An 18,800-nucleotide genomic window follows, 5' to 3' on the forward strand; every position below is an offset into this window, starting at 1 on the left:
AAATTTTAGAGATTAGACCCTCGTCAGGCATGCCACAGCCAATTTTTTTTCTCCCAGTCTGTAGGTTCTCTTTTGGAGAAGTCTTTTGATGAGTGTAAGTGTTTTATTTTTAGGAACTCCCATTTGTCTAGTTCCTCTTCTGCTGTTTGTGCATTTTTAGTTATGTTTGATATTCTATTTATGCCATATATTATGGCCTGTAGCCTTGTCCCTATTTTTTCTTCCATGATCCTTATAGTTTTAGCATTTATTTTTAGGTCTTTGATCCATTTTGAATTAGTTATTGTGTATGGTGTGAGGTATGGGTCCTGTTTCATTTTTTTACAACTGGACATCCAGTTTTGCCAGCACAATTTATTAAAGACACTATCTTTTCCCCCATTTAATGGACTTTGGCCCTTTGTCAAAGATCAGCTGAGCACAGGTGGACGGATTTATGTCTGGGCTCTCAATTCTGTTCCATTGGTCTATGTGTTTGTCATACGAGTAGCAGGCTGTTTTGACTGCCATAGCAGGTTCTGAATAGACTATAGTAGGTTCTGACATCAGGTACTGTGAGGCCTCCTACTTTGTTCTTCAACAATGCTTTACTTATCTGGGGCCTTTTTCCTTTCATATAAAGTTGGTGATTAATTTTTCTATCTATTAAAGAATGCTTTGGAATTTGGATCAGGATTGCATTATGTCTGTAGATCACTTTGGGTAATATTGACATTTTCACAATGTTGAGCCTTCCTATCCATGAGCATGGGATGTTTTTCCACTTATATGGGTCTCTTCTGGTTTCTTGCAGTAGTGTTTTACAGTTTTCTTTGTATAGGTCTTTTATGTCCCTGGTTAGATTTCTTCCTAAGTATTTTATCTTTTGGGAGCTATTGCAAATGGTATTATTTTCCTGATTTCCTTTTTCAAGTTCTCTTTGTTCGTGTAGAGGAATCCAACTGATTTTTGCACGTTGATCTTGTATCCTGCTGCTTTGCTGAATCCTTCTATTAGTTCCAGAAGCTTTCTTTTGGAATCTTTGGGGTTTTCTATGTATAGGATCATACCATCTGCAAATTGGGATAGTTTTACTTTTTCTTTACCAACTAGAATGCCCTTTCTTTTTCTTGCCTTATTGCTCTAGCTAGGACTTCCCGCACAATATTGAATAAGAGTGGTGATAAAGACATCCTTGCCTGGTTCCTGTTCTGAAGGGGAATGCTTTCAGTCTCTCTCTGTTGAGAATAATGTTGGCTGTTGGTTTTGTATGGATGCCCTTTATTATGTTGTGCAATTTCCCTTCTATTCTTATTTTGCTGAAAGTTTTTATCAGGAATGGATGTTAGACTTTATCAAATGCCTTTTCTGCATTGATTAAGATAATCATGTGATACTTTTATTTATGTGGTAGATTACATTGATTGATTTTCTATTGTTGAACCATGTTTGCATACCTGTATGAATCCCACTTGATCGTGAGTTTTTTGTTTGTTTTTTGATACGCTGTTGAATTCTATTGGCCAGAATTTTGTAGAGAATTTTTGTGTCTGTATTCATGAAGGATATTGGTTTGTAATTTTCTTTTTTTGTGGTGTCTTTGCCTCATTTTGGTATCACGCTTTTGCTGGCTTCATAGAAGGAATTCGGGAGTATTGCTCAAACTCTGAAATAGTTAGAATAGTATTGGTGTGAGATAATATAGATTCTGATTCAGTATATTTGGGGTAAAACCCATTGCCCTGGAGTCGATTCCGAGTCATAGTGACCCCATAGGACAGAAAAGAACTGCCCTATAGAGTTTCCAGGGAGTGCCTAGTGGATTCGAACTGCTGACCTTTTGGTTAGCAGCTTAACTCTTAACCACTGTGCCACCAGGGTTTCTATATTTGGGGTAGAAATGCAAATACTCAGCAGGGGTTCAACCCGACAACTGGTTCCATGCCCTGGAGGAAACAGGCTCAGCAGTGAGGTTAAATAGCATATGAGCAGTGAGGTTAAATAGCGTATCAGCTCAGTTTTCTCTGTTAAATGCTGGAACCCTGAATGTATGCGGTTTGTCTGACCCTGAAGCCCAAGCATTTGTGTGCCACACACATTTTTGTAAATTGAATACTTAAGATACATTATAGATGATGATTATTTGAAAAAGTCTTACAGTCATTTCCTTTGTAAGGCACATTACCTACAAACATTTTTATTGCAGGGATCTGGGGTAACGAGAAAGAATTTTCTTTACTGAGTGCATGATTGTAGTTTATTTCATTACTCATACATCATTTTGCCCCTATTGGCCACCAGATAATGACACCGAAAATATTCTTAATCCGAATTTTTTAGTTACCTCGTCTAATAAACGAAGTAATCAAAGCAATGTCATGGCCAATCCAATCTACCCGGGGAATTAGTAAAGTTTCCGCCAAACGCACAAGCTGTGGAGAACTGGAAAAGTGTTAACTTTTGTACAAACTAAAAGAAGGACTCTCCGAGGGAGAGGAGAGGAAACACGCATCGAGGCAGGGTACGCCGATTCGCTCACTGGTCCCGGCCGCTAGCTCCGGGGTGTGGCATGGGCGCCAGCGACGCGCCTGGGTCTGCGCATGCGCGCGGGGTCGCGGCGGCCACTGGGACACAACCGCCTCCTCCGCTCTGAGTTCCTCCACGGTTACCCAGCTCTCTGCCCCTTCTTTCTCCGGTGCTCCAGGGACCATGGCCGATCCTCGCGTGAGGCAGATCAAGATCAAAACCGGCGTAGTGAAGCGGTAAGGAGCCGCAAGCAGCACAGCCGCCATCGCCTCCTCTCCCTCGCCTCTTGGCGGCCTGAGAAGCTAGGCGGAGCGCAGGCCCGAGGCGGGCCAAGGACGCCGGGCCTCACCTGGGGCTCTGCCGCCGGCCGGGACGCAGCAGGGTGGGAGCCGGGCGCGACGACGGCCGGAGCCCGCGGGCCAGGGCACGCCCCTTCCCCTCTCTGTCTCTCTCTCTCTCTGGGAGAACGGAACGGAATAGCGGCGAGGGTTGGCGGCAGCCCCGCCCCGCGGGCGCCCGCAGTGGGGGAGGTGGAGGGGCGGCGGCCTGCGATCCGGAGGAGACCCGGGACCGGCAGGGTGGGCCGGGCCCTAGGCCTGTACCTCGGGTGTGCGCGCGCCCGGGGTCTCCTTGTTGAACGTATTGGGGACAGGAGGGGTACAATCCATTACCTGCTCTCAGGTGGACGCGAAAGCAGGTTCTAAAGTTTGAGGGGAACGCAGAGAGCCCTACCCTCATTAAAAAAGAGACTGTGGTGGAGCTCTGTGATCTAACATGGCTGGCGTGACTCTCAGCCTTCCAGAACTGGGGTGTGAACTCGCAGCATGCTCATCAAACTTCTGTGGCCTAACTCCCTAAACTTCCCCGAAGCTTGCCGCAGAGGCTGTGGATACTGCCTAAATAACTATCATGGGTAGAGCAGCCTTGTAATTTACTCTAATTCCTGACTGCTTAGACATATTAGTGCTCATTAGAACTTTATTGTTCAGTTCCAAAACGATCAAACTACTTTTGATGAAGCATTCCAAGAAAAGATAATCATCCTTCTGAAGAAGCAGGTTATTTCGGAGTAGAAATCTATAATCCTAGCCTACTGGCTTCCTGTTTGCCCACCCTTCTTCCCTTTATTGGTACTCTCACCAGAGGAATGACAAGGCAAAGAGAAGAATAAATTCACTTTTTAAGATAATTGTTTCCCTGTCGTAGCACAGCATCACCCTGTATTTCCTGGAAGCTTCCCTTGTTACTAGGCAGTAAGGAGATAGTATGGAAATAGTGGAGTTCCTGGGAGGTGCAAATGGTTAAGCACTTAGCCCAAAAGTTGGCGGTTAGAGAACCCACCCAGACGTACCTTGGGAGACAGGCCTGGCTGTCTACTTCCGAAAGGACATAGCCTGAAAACCCGATGGAACACAGTTCTAGGATAACAAACATAGGGTCTGCCATGAGTTGGAACTGACTCATCGGCAACTAACAACAACGAGGTAGTATTGAGTAGTAATTTCTCTGAAGTGACGCTGCTTGGGTTCAAATCTTGATTCTGCCATTTATTAGCTATGTGTTCTTGAATATATTCCTTTGTGCTGTTTGTAAAATGGAGTAAGAACCTATTTAATGCAGTCGTAGCAAGAAACACCTACTGTTTAACACAGGATGTGACAAATAGCGAGTGCCCAGTAAATGTTAGCTAATTATTTGTTTTTATCCCCATTTTACAAATGAGGAAACTGAGGCTTAATGAAGTAAAAAAAGAAACAAAAACAAAAAACTTGTCTGAGGTTAGCTAGCAGAGCAAGGAAAGAACCTAGGTTTCTGATCTCCAACTTTCTACGTTAAGTTACAGTGTTCTAGTAAAATTTTTAAAATGTGATAATCAGAGAGGAATTGAGAAGTGTAATGGAAAATGTAAATAATCCACACTTACTCCGGAAACCCTGGTGGTATAGTGGTTAAGTGCTGTGGCTGCTAACCAGAAGGTTGACAGCTCAAATCCACGAGGCCCCCCTTGGAAACTCTATGGGGTAGTTCTGCTCTGTCCTATAGGGTGGCTGTGAGTTGGAATCACGCAATGGCAATGAGTTCGTTTTTTTTTTTTTTTTAATCACTTACCCCAGAGTTCTGTTGTTCACTTGCTAGGATTACTTTGATTCTGTCGTTTTTAGTAAGTGTATTTGGCAGAAGTACCAGGGTGTGAAGGAGAATGCTTGATAGTTTCCCATTAATTACTTACATGACCTTGACATTTCTCAGTCAAAGGATCATAGTAGTTTATAAAATTATTCAGTTTAAGTAGTTGTGTGCTTACAATACATATGCTACAGAAAACATACTTATTTAGGTAATTATAAACTAAATTTTTATACTTCCAAAAATTCTCAAGTATTTATGTAAACTCATTGGAAATGAAGTTTTGTCTTCAGTTTATTTTTAATAATAGAGCATTGTAAAACTTTAAAGAAAAACATTTTTCATACTTCTGTACATTTATCATTTTTCTGAAACCCTTTCATAATTTACTGGACTATATCAAACTGCTTATAAATTAATGGAAATATCTACTATTTTTTTCCCATGGTTTTCCTGTTGACATCTTGGTGTAGACCAAAAAAAAATAAACAAACCTGCTGATGTCGAGTTGATTCCGACTCATAGCGACCCTATAGCTCTATAGCTTCCCCTTATTTACTAAAATGAGATGTGTGTGTTTTTCTGCTTTGTTTTTTTTTTAAAAACTAAAATTCCTGCTTTAGCTGTTTATTACTCATATTTTACCTTGATATATAACAATCTAAGTCCATAAAGATTGTTTCTTACTTTCTCTTCTGTAATTTTCTCCTGAAAATTATTTTAGTATGGCTCTTTCCATCTTCTGCCTTAGTATCCTATTTTTAAAAAGAAAAAAAATAGATGAGGCAGATATGATAGCATATTCATAATTGTTGGGTCTGGGCTTCATTATATTCTTCTCTATATTCATGTTTAAAATTTTTCATAATAAAAAGGTTTTAAAAGATACACGTTTTTCTCCTTTCTCCAAATTTAGTTTCAAAGACTTCTTGACTAGTTTCATGATTCAGACTTGTTCTTGGTTTTGTGAAAGGGATTCTGTTCATTGGTTTCTTAAAGCAATGGTCTAAAAACCAGCTTCTGTTCAAGCACCTTCTTTCTAGTCAGGTGTTCATTTCCCATAGCCTCATTCCTCTTCAGAAGTCATGGCCTTTTTTTGGAAGAAGGTATTTAAAGTCATCATTCATGTACCCATATCCTTTAGTTTTCTCTCCAGTAATTGAGAGCCACTAGAAATATATTCTAGGTTTCTGTCCTAAGGTTCATTTGGGTAAGCTATGCTAGGGAGAGTGGATTCTTAGAGTTTAATATCTAATCAGATCTGCTGGCACATTTCAAGGGATCCAAAAGTTCCCTGTGGTGAGTCTTAGGAAGGAATCTGGACAGGCAGGTGGAATGTTAGGGGACTATGGAAACAGGCAATAAATAGATGGTGGTATTTGGCATCAAGGAGCTCAATCAGTGATGAAAGATGGCTGTTTTAGCAGGTTGGCAAAACAGTGATGACAATCTAGTGGATAGCAGCCCACATTAGAAAGGATAGTTGGCAGTCCACATTAGAAAGGAAACTAAAGTTTCAAGGGCAGTATTTTAGGCTACTGGAAAATAGACAAAAGCCTCACGGTGCTCTAGTCCTAGAAACTTTGTTATCCCACAGGGTAACAAAGCAAAGGATCTGATTTCTGGAAATGGTTTCAAGAGAGCTGTTAGATCACTAGGAACAAGGCAAGAGTCCAGTTACTAGAACTGGCTTGTAAGGTGAGAGTCTGACAGCAATGAGGCCGACTTGATGTTGGGCCTCTTACCTAGGGCTCCTTAAATATCCCCTTCCCAGCAACAGGATTATTTTTTACGAAGACTAATTCTGGCTGTAAAACTAGAGAGGTGTGGGCAGTAAGGGCTGGATGGGCTATTATACTAGGTTTCTTCAAGCCTTTGTTCACGTGTGACTTATTGGAAGTGTTACTAGTTGGTAAGTTTGGCCCTGCCAGGCCCTTTTTAAAGATTTGGATCCATGTTCCAGGCAGATTATAGACCTGCTGATACCCATCTCAGGGTCACATCTAATCTGGCAGCCGTAGCAGGGAGTTACCAAATGTTCCTTCCATTGTCTTTTTTCCCCAGCACAGACTGTGAAATCCCTATTTTTTGGTGTCTAGTTGGCATTAATGGTCTTAGTTTGCGTGGGACTGAGGGGTTTCCTTGAAACAGAATCTTCAGTGCTAAAACAGGGAAAAGTCTCAGGCAGACCAAGATAATTGATCACCTCTTCTGTAACTAGCTCACATAGCCCTGTTTTGTGTGTGCCATGCTTTATTGGAGGTTATTTGCTGATGGTACAACTGTGAGTTGAACATTGTACTTTACTTAAGTTAAAATTTAAATGCCTGCTGAAAATATGAATAATTGCCAGAGTAGCTTTTTTCCTGTATTATTTTAAATTGTTCATGATTTAGAAAATAATTTTTGTAATTAGAAAATAATTTTTCTTTCAGAAAAAAGTTGTAGGATTGGTATTTCCTAAATGTTGATGTGGTATTTCAGCAGAATGACTTATGTCCACCGTAAGTTTCCGAGTAAGGTTTATTAAAAACAAGTTTTTAAGTAGATATGTGGTAAATTCAAGGAATTCTTGTATCATTCATGTACCCATATCCTTTGGTTTTGAAAGGTATGTTGCAAGAAAAATGCTTTCATCCTTTTAACATAAAAGGTTACTTTATAACTTTAAACACAACTTACTTTCAATAAAGCCTACTAAACCCCCTGGTGACTGAATTGATTGATTAAAAATAATTTCTTAAATATATCTTCTTGTAACCATTTTAGATTGGTAATGGCTTAAAATCTAGTGTGGGTTCGGTTCTCCAGAAACATGCTGAGATGGAGTTAGGAGGGCGAGAGATTTCTTGGAAGGTGAACCAGTAACCAGTTGCCGCGACCCACACCATGTGTGTCAGAGTAGAACTGTGTTCCAAAGGATTTAAACAAACAAAAAAAAATCTAATGTGAACAAAAAATGTTAGGGCATTTGAAATAGCACTGACATTGGCCCATAGTTTCCCTCTGATTAAATGAAAGTGACACCAGTAGATTAGAATGAGACTAGGACAATTCACACTGCAATTGTGTTAGTTTAACTTTAACAGTCTTTTAACACTCTTGTTTAAATGTAGCTGACATACCATAATTACAAATCTACAAGCCTTGATTATAGAATTTTACATCATGAACCTGTGCGGAAATTGTATTGATTTTTTTTTTTTTAAATAAATCAAGCACCTTTCCCAAACTGTGGCATCTCCCCAAGTTTGTTTATGCCTACACCTCTGATATACAACTGTATATGGTATATATACAACGTACACCAGGCATAAAAACAATATGAAAGATAAGTAAAATCTCCACATTATTAGTTGAATATATCTTATACTGGCATAAAAGTGAAAAATGCAAATGACACATGTGCTTACATAGACATAAAGTTTTCCCTCTTAACTTTAGCTATTTATACATTTCCCATATTTAAAGTAATGATGGATAGAAGTGTAGTGGGCAGTATCTGGGAGAGGGTGAGGACATAGCCTTGTAAATTATCCCTGTGAGCTTTGCTAGCTTTGTTCTCTTTTCTTCTCTTTCCACCACCATACACTTTGACTAAGTTAAAGTAAATTCATCCAGAATGAGTGGTTTCCTACCTTGAAATTTAGCCAGTTCTTTTGGAAATTTCGTAAAGGAGCCCTGATGACATAGTAGTTAAGTGCTCAGCTGCTAACTCAAAGATAGTCAGTTTGAAGCCACCAGCCGCTCCATGGGAGAAAGATGTGGCAGTCTGCTTCCGTAGAGATTTACAGCTTTGGAAACCCTATGGGGCAGTTCTCCTCTGTCATTTAGGGTTGCTATAGTCAGAATAGACTCAATGGCGATGGATTTAGTTTTGGTTTGGGGTTTGAATTTCTGTAATTTATTGGGTTCTCCAAAATGGTGGTCAGAGGCAGTGTCAAAATTGATCGCAGGTGGTCATCTCTTCATCACCTTCTGCCAACTACTTGGAGCTACGCAGCTGGCAACCAGATGTCTTTCCAAGCTGGAAAGGGAGAAAGCTAAGGCCACTCATGACCACGCTTTTCCCAACACGAGCTATGTTATTCTGTGAGTTGAATGTGAAAATGAAAGATCTCTGCCCTTTGTATGTGTGTGCTTGTGTGTGTGTTTTCATCACATTTTTTTGTTTAGTAGGAAATTTTGAAAATCTATAGTAAGCAAGGTTGGAAACTTCTGTTAATATGGCAGTCCAGATCCCTTAGAATGTAGGTAGTTAGATATGTGATCTATCTAGTCCAGTATTCATTTCCAATAGTACATTTACAGAACAACATAATAATGTCCCATTGTGATGCTGTTGTTATGTGCCCAGATAGAGCACGATTTTTAAAATAACTTGTCAGAGATCTGACTGATCCAGAGATCACTTTCTTAGCAGCCTCACTCTCTCAGAACCTGCATCCTGTTGTCTTTGAATCACCTGATATGGTGTTGGCACATAATGAATACTCAACAAATGTCTTTCTTGTGAGCAAATGAATGAAACCTTCCTCTATAAGGATTTTGAACTTGATCTAATAGGCAGTTGGGAGCTATTGAATCAATTACTATATTACAAAATAATAGTTTCTATAGTTATTATTTATTCTTGCAATTAGACAAATGAAATCCTAGGCTCCATGTTCTCCTCACTGTGTGTGTGACCTGGCAAATTACTTAACCTTTAAAAGCTTCAGTTTTCTTAACTTGGAAAATGAGGTTAATGATAGTACTTTACTCGTATTGTTGTTAGGATAATTTTTGGTAATTATGTAAAACAGCCCAAATGCCTGATATGTAGTAAATGTTCATTATATGTTAACCATTGTCATTGTTAGTTGGAGCCCTGGTGGCACAGTGGTTAAAGTGCTTGGCTCCTAACCAAAAGGTAGATGGTTTGAACCCACCAGCCACTGCTTGGGAGAAAGATGTGGCAGTCTACTTAAGTAAATATTTATAGCCTTGGAAATCTTATGGGGCAGTTCTGCTCTGTCCTACTGGGTCGCTGTGAGTCGGAATCGATTGGATGGCAGTGGGTTTTACTGTCAGTGTTATCATTAGCATCATCATTCATCTTTTTCTAAAAAATATTTTATTGTGTTTTAGGTGAAAGTTTACACAGCAAATTAGATTCCCATTCAGTGACTCATACACAAATTGTTCTGTAACATTGGTTATAGTCCCTGCAATGTGTCAGCACTCTCACCATTTCCACCCTGCCTTTACCCGTTTCATCCATCCAGTTTCCCTGCCTCTCCTTGCCTTCTCATCTTTGCTTTTGGGTAAATGTTGACCTTTTGGCCTTATATAGTTTATTGTTTAAAGGAACACATTCCTTATGGGTGTTATTGTTTATTTTATAGGCCAATCTATTATGTGGCTGAACGGCGACCTCCCAGAGTGACTTCAGTTCCAGGTTAAAAGGGTATCTCAGGGTGGTAGTCTCAGCGGTTCCTCTAGTCTATCAGTCCAGTAAGTCTGGTCTTTTTCATAAATTTAAGTTTTGTTCTACATTTCTCTCCCACTCTAACTGGGAACTTTTACTGTGTCCCCAGTCAGAATGGTCAGTAGTAGTAGCTGGGCACCGTCTAGTTCTTCTGGTCTTAGGCTGGAAGAAGCTCTGGTTCACATCAGACATTAGTCTTGTGGACTAATTTGTTCCTTAAGTCTTTGGTTTCCTTCACTCTCCTTTGTTTCAGATGGGAAGAGATCAATAGTTGTATCTTAGATAGCCACTTGGAATCTTTTAAGACTCTACACAGTACTCACCAAACTAGGATGCAGAACATTATCTTTATGAACTAAGTTACAGCATCATCATTATTCTTTTTCTGTAGAGTTATAAACAGTGTGAGTGAAGACATAAGGATGAATGATTGCTGACCCAAGAAAGACCCTGGAACTTGCTTTCTTTTAAATTAGGATAAAAGCTTGCTTGTTACTTGTTTGTCATGTACACTGATTGGCTGTGGAGGGAGAAGGGAAGAGTATGAAACTTGTGTTTTTGAGTAATCTCTAGGACTTTGTAATGGCCATCTTTCTATAAACTGCTGAGGTAGTGATTCCCCATCCCTAAATCCCAGCAAAGTATCTTCTCTGTTTATATCAATGACCTTGTCTTTTTAACAGTTTTTAAAAAAATACTATATCAATATCATTAACACAATGTACCATGGCAAGTTTCACTTTTTTATTACACTTCCATTAAGTTTATTGTAGGGAAGAGTAGTCAAGTGAGTTTTGGAGAAGCCTTATTCCAAAATGTATAAATGATTCACTGCAATTACCAGAAGACATTCCTACAATTCTAATGCTAGATTATAATTACTTCTAAACTCTCCTTAATGTTTTATTTTTAACTGAGTTCCCTATTTGTTGTTGAAATCCTTTCACCTGTGCTAAAGAAATATCTTATGGAGTTTAATTTATATATAAATATGTGCTGTAACTTAGAGTTTATTTGTTTGTAGAGGTTACTGGAGTAAGTAGCATCTATTTACTTTTTCACTAAATAACTGTGGCTTTTGAACATTATATGACATGTTTCTAATATGGCATTCATTGTCTGAAATACATCTATACTCCATGAAGACCTATACATCTACTGAAGTATATTTGGATTTAAGTTGCTAGTATGGTATTGTAATTTTGATCTCCAGACCCTAGAATGTTAAGTTCTAAGGACTTCTGCATTATATTAAGGTGTACAAAAATTTTCTCAAGGCCAAGCAGTTCTCATCTTTGCAGGGACCAGAGGGGTGGTATCTAACACTGTGCTTTTCACAAAATAGGCATTTGACACCTGTTTGTCAAATGAGTCAAGGAATGAAGGAAACTAGAAAAGAGGTCAATTATATGTGGGGTTCTGAACAGCTCAAGAGTCTAGAAATAGAAGTTACCTTTATAACTAAAAGTGAAAGACTTAGAAATGGGAAGAGGTTATGAATATTCTAGTTAAATTTCAAAAGAGAAACAAAACAGCTGTATGTAATCACAATCCTGAAATGGAGACTTTTTTTAGGTTAATATTTTTACTAGAGAAATAAAAGCTAAGAAAACACATTTATAGCAAGGGTTTGTTTTTTAAAATGCTAAAAACTTTATAGCATTTTTTTTTTTAACTCGGAAGGGGACTACTCTATTGCAGAAAGTGTCACAATGGTTAAGTGCTCAACTGCTAACTGAAAAGTTTGAACCCACCACTGGCTCCACAGGAGAAAAGATTGGCGATCTGCTCCTGTAAAGATTTCAGCCTAGGAATCCTTATGGGGCAGTTCTACAGTGTCATATAGGGTTGCTATGAGTCTGAATTGACTCGAGGGCATACGGCAACAACAGCAGCAACAGCAAAGTTAGATCAAAAAAGATTTTATAGTTTACCTAGAATTAACCAGAACATGGTCTCTCTTTGATTCTAGTTGAACAGAGGTGTGTGTGTGTATTTAACAGGCTATTGTTAAGTTACTTAAGTAAATAAATTTAAAAAAAAAATAACATTTGCCATGGAGTTGATTCTCATGGTGACTCCATGAGTGTCAAAGCAGAGCTGTGCTGTGTAAGGTTTTCAATAGCTGATTTTTCAGAAGTAGATCGCCAAGCTTTTCTTCTGAGGCACCTCTGGGTAGACTTGAACTTCCAACCTTTCAGTTAGCAGCCAAGTACATTAACCGTTTGTACAACCAGAATGTGAGAGTCTATTTAATCACATTTCTGGTTTTTTTTTGAAACCTAAGAAATAGTAGGCGTGTAGGTAAGTTGGAATCTCATTATGGGCAATAGGTGGTATTGCAGGGAAACTTAAAATAGAAAAGTTTTGGTTGCAGTCCTTAAGGAATTTATATTCTGTTAGGTTATGCAGTGTATATGTTTATGAACATTTATTCATAGATCTTCAAGTATCACTTTATGTGAATTTTTTTTCTTTTCTTTTTCCTCAGTATTGACTTTATGTGAATTTTTAATCATCACCTTTCTCTAAGCTTTAGACTTATTTTAAAGTATTGACTGAATGCCCTTATTTTAGTAACCTCTGGTTTTAAACACAGTAATTCTGAAACTCAACTAATTATCCTTTCATATCTGATCTCTTTATCTGTTTTCTTTTATAAAGAAGGAGAAGAAATAATTCAGGTATTAAAAAAATCTAGTGAGAACGTAATAAACCTGATATGAAACATTACAGATAAGCCCCCTGAATGTCCTGAGTACATTTCTCTCCCTCTTCCCCAGAAGTAAGCATTATTCTGAATTTGGTTTTTATCATTTCTATGCATGTTTTTAAACTTCTCATTTATATGTATAGATTTAGGGTCACTATGAGTCAGAATCAACTTGATGGCAACAGGTTTGGTTTTGGTATGCATAAACCATATCACAGCATTTTTCAGTACATTTAACAAATTTATATAACATAAATTATTTCAGGAAGGATACACAGGAAACTGGTCATATTGATTGTCTCTTGGGAGAAAAGCTATATAACTGGAGGACAGGGATGGGAAGAAATATAATTTTGAATTATATTTACCTATCAAAGTGTAAATTAATTAAAATTTTTAAAAATTATAAATAGTGTCGTACTGTAGGAATCTTCCCATAACTTGCTTTTTGTGCATATTTTTGTTTTTTAGATTTATTTATGTTGAAAAATCATTTTCTTGTATGAGTGTACTAGTTTGTTTTCTCATGCATCTGTGATTGGATACTTAGTGTTCTCCCTCCTTCCCCCCTCCCCCTGCTAGTTTTTCACTTTTACAAATGGTGCTACATTGTACATTGTGATAAGTGGCTCCTAGTACACACATGTATGAGTTAAGGTAAGGCAGAATTTTCCAAAGAGTGGGTCATGAATGGATTACAGATATATGGAGGTGTATAGCCTTCAGGATGACCCAGTATAGCCAAGATCAACCGTGGAATATATGAAAGAGGAGCCTTTAGTTACAGGGAACAGCAAATAAAGACTTGAAAGACAGGACAAGCTTGACTTGTTTGAGGAACAGCAACCAAGTGATAGAGTAGGAGGGTGTCTTAGTTATATAGTGCTGCTATAACAGAAGTACCACAAATGGGTGGCTTTAACAAACAAATTTATTTTCTCAGTTTAGGAAGCTGGAAGTCCAAATTCCGATTGAATGCAGAAGCAGGTGTGAGAATCCAGTAGCTTCTATTAATCCAGACAGTTAAAATATTTGCAAAAATGTGAAACAGTGCCATTCTTCTCACTAAGTTTTGTTTTGGAGAATAAATATAATTTGAATATTGTAAAATTTTCTCAGTTTTAATTTCAAATGCAGTGAATATTAATAAATATAATTCATATAAACAGAAGCTCCTTGGAGATCCTCAGATATTTTTAAGAGTATAAAGGTGTTTTGAGACCAAAGAGTTTGAGAACTGCTGCACTAAAACAGTAATTCTCAAACTTTATTGGTAATGATGTACGAGAGTTTCTCTTGGGTAGATACCCAAGAATGGAATTGTTGGGTCATAAGGTATGTGAATGTTCCACTTTATAAGGTAATGTCAAACTATTTTCCAAAGAGATTGTGCCGCCCGCATTGTATGAGTTCTTTTTATTACTCTACATCCTTTCCAATGCTTGGTAGACAGTAATTTGACTCTAATAATATTGTTTTGTTTTCTTTTTGGAAATAATTTAATTACCTTTTTAAACAGGCATCCCCAAAGATAAGGAGCAAAGGTAACGGGGTTGTGTGACTCCAGCCGCATAACCACATACTTAATCATCTCCTTTCCTCATGTAGAATAATGTATATGCCTCAGACAACCCAGGGGATTTACCTGAGATGGGGATGGGAGGGTGTACGTTAACTGTTTGCAGCTCTCAGGGACTCCTTTCCCACATAGACATAGCCCATGTTCTTTGAGGGAAACCACTCCACCTCCAGCTTTAGGAGTGGGCCCTTGAATGATTAAACCAATCTGATTCCATTTCCCTGGTCACAGAAATTGATTCTGAGGTGGGCGTATGATTTAAGCTGATCTAAACAGGGTAAATTTCAGAACTGTTGTTTAGATTTCTGAGGCAGAAGTACTTTCTTCCATGTAATTCTAGTTGTGGCTGACAGCATTCCTTTAGCACTAGGGCATCCGGCCTTGGGATGAAGCTTGTACTATGGATGGCAGAGTGAAGAGACAAAAAGAAACTATTCTTGATGATGTTGTTGACCTGTTGGATCAAATAACTTTGAAGCAGGTCCTAATTTTAATTACATGAACCAAAAAAATTCCCATATTGTTAAAATTTCCTTGAATTGAAATTGTGACTTATAACAGAGTACTAATTATATGGACTTATAGTAACTTGTAATAGACTTACAATAACTACTCTAGTCTCTAATTTATGTATACCTCCAGCCTAATTGTCAAGCCAGGGACTCAGGAAACAAATTTTCTGATGATCAGTTAATAGATGGTGAATATTATAAGGTTTTTCCTGTTGATACAGAATAGGCTAGGGGGAATAGAGCTGTAGGTCTTTCAGGTTGTTTCTAGATCCACCAGTAGTACATTTTCCTTGTGGAGGGCAGTAGTGGTTCAGTGATAAAGTTCTCACCTTCCATGTAGGAGGCCCAGGTTCTATTCCCAGTCAGTATACCTCAAGCACAGCTACTACCAGTCTGTCAGTAGAGGCTTGCATGTGGCTGTGATGCTGAACAGGTTTCAGCGGAGCTTCCAGACTAAGACGACAGACTAGGAAGAAAGGCCTGGTGATCTTCTTCCAAAAATCAACCAGTGAAAACCCTGTGGATTACAATAGTCTGATCCTGTTGTGCATGAGGTTGCCATGAGTCGGGGCAACTTGACAGCAGCTAACAACAGCAATATGTGTAATTTAAGTTGTGTTTTGTTTTACTGAACTGGTTAGGGATTTTCTTCCTTCCCTCCTCTATCCTTTTTTGGTAAGTTCTGCTGCTGCCTTAGGGTCAGCCTTGACCCCCCCTTTCCCTGTGTTGCAGTGCCCTATTGAGGTCTGATCTTCTGTATCAGAGGTAGGGAAGAGTCTCACCCACTTCTATGGCAAGGACTGCAATAAATTAGAAGACATTCTTGTTATCCAGGTTGGAATTCTGAATTTTTTTCCTTTAGAAGCATAGTTATACATGGTATACCTAGTATTCCATGAACGGTAATTCATGCACACTGAAATATGATAAATAGGGTTAAAAGGCTTTTGTGTTCAAGCTTATGAAGCTTAACACCAAGTATAACATTTTTCTTATAGAAAAAATTCCTGCTGATAGCTTTAAAAGTCTGATTATAATAAACATCTTTGCAGTTTAACTAGGTTCCTTAAATTTTGAATAATGCTTGAAATATACTGTGGTAACCTGGTTTCATGTTTACCTTAAATTTTTTGTCTCTTTGATGTGCTACTGTCATCCATTAATGTGCCTCTTACTATTCCTGCTTCTGATACCTCCTACTTATGTCTGTTACTGCTCCTTTTGCTACTGTTAATCTATGTCGGAAACCCTGGTGGTGGTTAAGAGTTCGGCTGCTAACCAAAAGGTCAGCAGTTCTAATCCACCAGGTGCTTCTTGGAAACACTGTGGGGCAGTTCTGTTCTGTCCTATAGGGTTGCTAAGAGTCGGAATTGGCTCAACAGCAATGGGTGTTTTTTTTTTTTTTTTTTTGTTTAGATCTATGTTAGCAGAATGCATATTGTTTTCTCAATTACTTCTGGATAAAAACCAAACCAGTTGCCATCAAGTCAGTTCCGACTTGTGATGTGAAAATTGAGATTGTCAGAAGTCTTCTCTCTGATACTGCTTTATTTGGAGTAGACTCTCAGTTAAACAAACAAACAAACAAAACCCATTGCCATTGAGTTGATTCCAACTCATGACGACTTCACCTGTTACAGAGTAGAACTGCTCCATAGAGTTGTTTTGATTTAGAATTAGATTGCCAGGGCTTTGTTCTGCGGTGCCATTGTGTGACTTTGAAATGCCAACCTTTAGGTTACTAGTTAAGCACAAACTGTTTGCGCCACTCAGGGACCTTAGACTGTTCGGTAGCCACCATAATATTGTTCACTGACATCCACTAGAATGTAAGGTCTGTGCAGGCAGGGTCACATTGCCAGAGGCCTGGTACAAAAAGTTCTCTTGGTAAATATTATAAAATGAATGAATGAACTCTCCCTGACATCTCATATTTTTTCAGGACAGAAACAGGGTCTTATTCTTCATCTCCTTTTAATACTTAATATATTTAAAAGTACTTCAGAACATTTTTTAAAAATAGGTAATATCTGGTACACATGGTACAAAAATTCCAAAGGTACAAAAAGAAAATCAGTGAAACAGAAGTTTCCTGCCCCTGTCCACTAGCCACCTAGTTTTCTCCTCCTGGAGTCAGTTGTCATTACTTATTTTTTTGTGTGTATCCCTCCAGAGATATTTGTGCATGCACAAGTACTTACATCTGTGTCTCTAAAATAAATGGTAGTATACTCTCTGGGTGCTGTTTTGCACATTGCATTTTTTGCATTTCCATATTAGAACATATATAACAGTCTCATACCTTTTTAATGGCTGCAAAGTATTCTTCTGTATGGATATACACAATTTTTTTAAAACCAGTCCTCTATTGCTGAGCCTTTATATTGTTTCCAGTATTTTTGTTGTTTCTGAAAATGCTGCAGTGAATTTCTTTGTATGTATGTAGTTTTACAAATGTGCAAGTATATCTGTAGAATAAATTCCTACAAGTGGAATTGCTAGCTTAAAGGGTGTATGTGTTTTAAATCTTGAGAGATACTGGCAAGTTGCCCTCCAAAGAGTTCTATCTATTTGTAATTCCACTAATGATTTAATACAGTATTTTGTTAACATGCAGCTTAACTGCCTTTGGTCTAGAAAGAATTAAACTGTAAAACAGTATGAGAAATGGAGACGGCCGAATATATTTGGATTTTTTTTAGGGAAGTACACATTGTTGAAAATTACAAGATAAGAACAGATTAGGCATACAGGTATACCAAACTATTTAAATTAATTTTGCTTCTAAAAATAGACCTAAAAGGAGAAATTCTTTTCCTCTTGAAACACTTAAATTGTAGAGCTGATAAAGTACCTCTTAGACATTCTTATATATTTTCAAATTCTACTCCCTCCCCTTCTTACACACATACACACGAAATAGATAATTTGCTCAGGGTTACCCAGCTAATTACTGGTAGTACCTGAACCAGGAATCTGTCTACATTACTACATAGTATGTCATTTCACAAATGTGAATTCCTCAGAATGACTTTTCTGTTCTGAATTGTTACACATTTGTTTGGTTTTTATTCAAAACTTGGTCCTTGAAATTAGGTTCAGTAAACTCTTTGACCTTAAGTTATTTTGCTGTTTTATCATTTGAATTTCAATTTTTAAATAATAAGTTTTTGATATCCAAAGAATAACCATTGGTTATGCTAGACAACTAAGTTTAATAAACAGGCCAGGTTTACTTTGTGAATATTCATTTTGCATTCAGTTCTGCATTAGTGCTTTGATGACCTTGATCTACTTTACAGGAGGTCTTGCATGTGAATTAGTTTGGTTTCTGAGAGGATTCATCTTGATTTCTCCCTGTTGGAGAAATTTTGGAGAGTACTTTTCTTATTCTTGAAAATTACAAGATAAAAACAGATTAGGCATACCGACGTGCTGAACAGCTTCTTTAGAATACAGCCCTAAAAGGAGAAAATATTTTTCAAATCTAAATCTAAAACACAGAAGTCTAAAATCTGAACAAAAATACAAGATTAAAACTTCATGTTTCAAACACCACTGGCAAAGTATCTATCTGGCCAAATAGACTATTAAGAAACAGGAAAAACTTCAAAAGACCAATAGCACCTTGCTAATAAGGACTAATAGGTACTTAAACTGATGAAAGTGATTCAGACAACAACATATTAACCCCCTACTGTGCCCTATTTTAAGCTGTTAATAGACATTAGCCCTTTAAAGAAAGACTAACACTTTTATGTTCGTTTACTAAGCTTTTGATACATTAGTGAACTGTTACAACCACTTCCTATATCTGATCTTTATAGCTCAGTGGATTTTCCAGAATACATTTGAAGAAGGCTGACTTCTCTAAAAGTTTAGATTCTTTAACAG

General features: G+C 38.0%; 1 protein-coding gene across 2 annotated transcripts in view; it reads left to right on the forward strand.

Annotated features, from left to right (window-relative positions):
• Positions 1-2,581: 2,581 nt before the first annotated feature.
• TBCA (tubulin folding cofactor A) overlaps positions 2,582-18,800 on the forward strand; it is a 91,340-nt gene continuing 75,121 nt past the window's right edge. The window contains exon 1 of one of the 2 annotated variants that reach the window (XM_023729487.1): positions 2,582-2,741. In XM_023729487.1, the coding sequence (XP_023585255.1) occupies positions 2,689-2,741 (53 nt within the window). In that variant the 5' untranslated portion in view covers positions 2,582-2,688. The remainder of the gene's footprint in view (positions 2,742-18,800) is intronic. The other variant, XM_004374475.3, reaches the window with a different exon arrangement.

The sequence above is a fragment of the Trichechus manatus genome, unplaced genomic scaffold, assembly GCF_000243295.1.
Source record: "Trichechus manatus latirostris isolate Lorelei unplaced genomic scaffold, TriManLat1.0 scaffold00029, whole genome shotgun sequence".
NCBI classification, from domain to species: domain Eukaryota; kingdom Metazoa; phylum Chordata; class Mammalia; order Sirenia; family Trichechidae; genus Trichechus; species Trichechus manatus.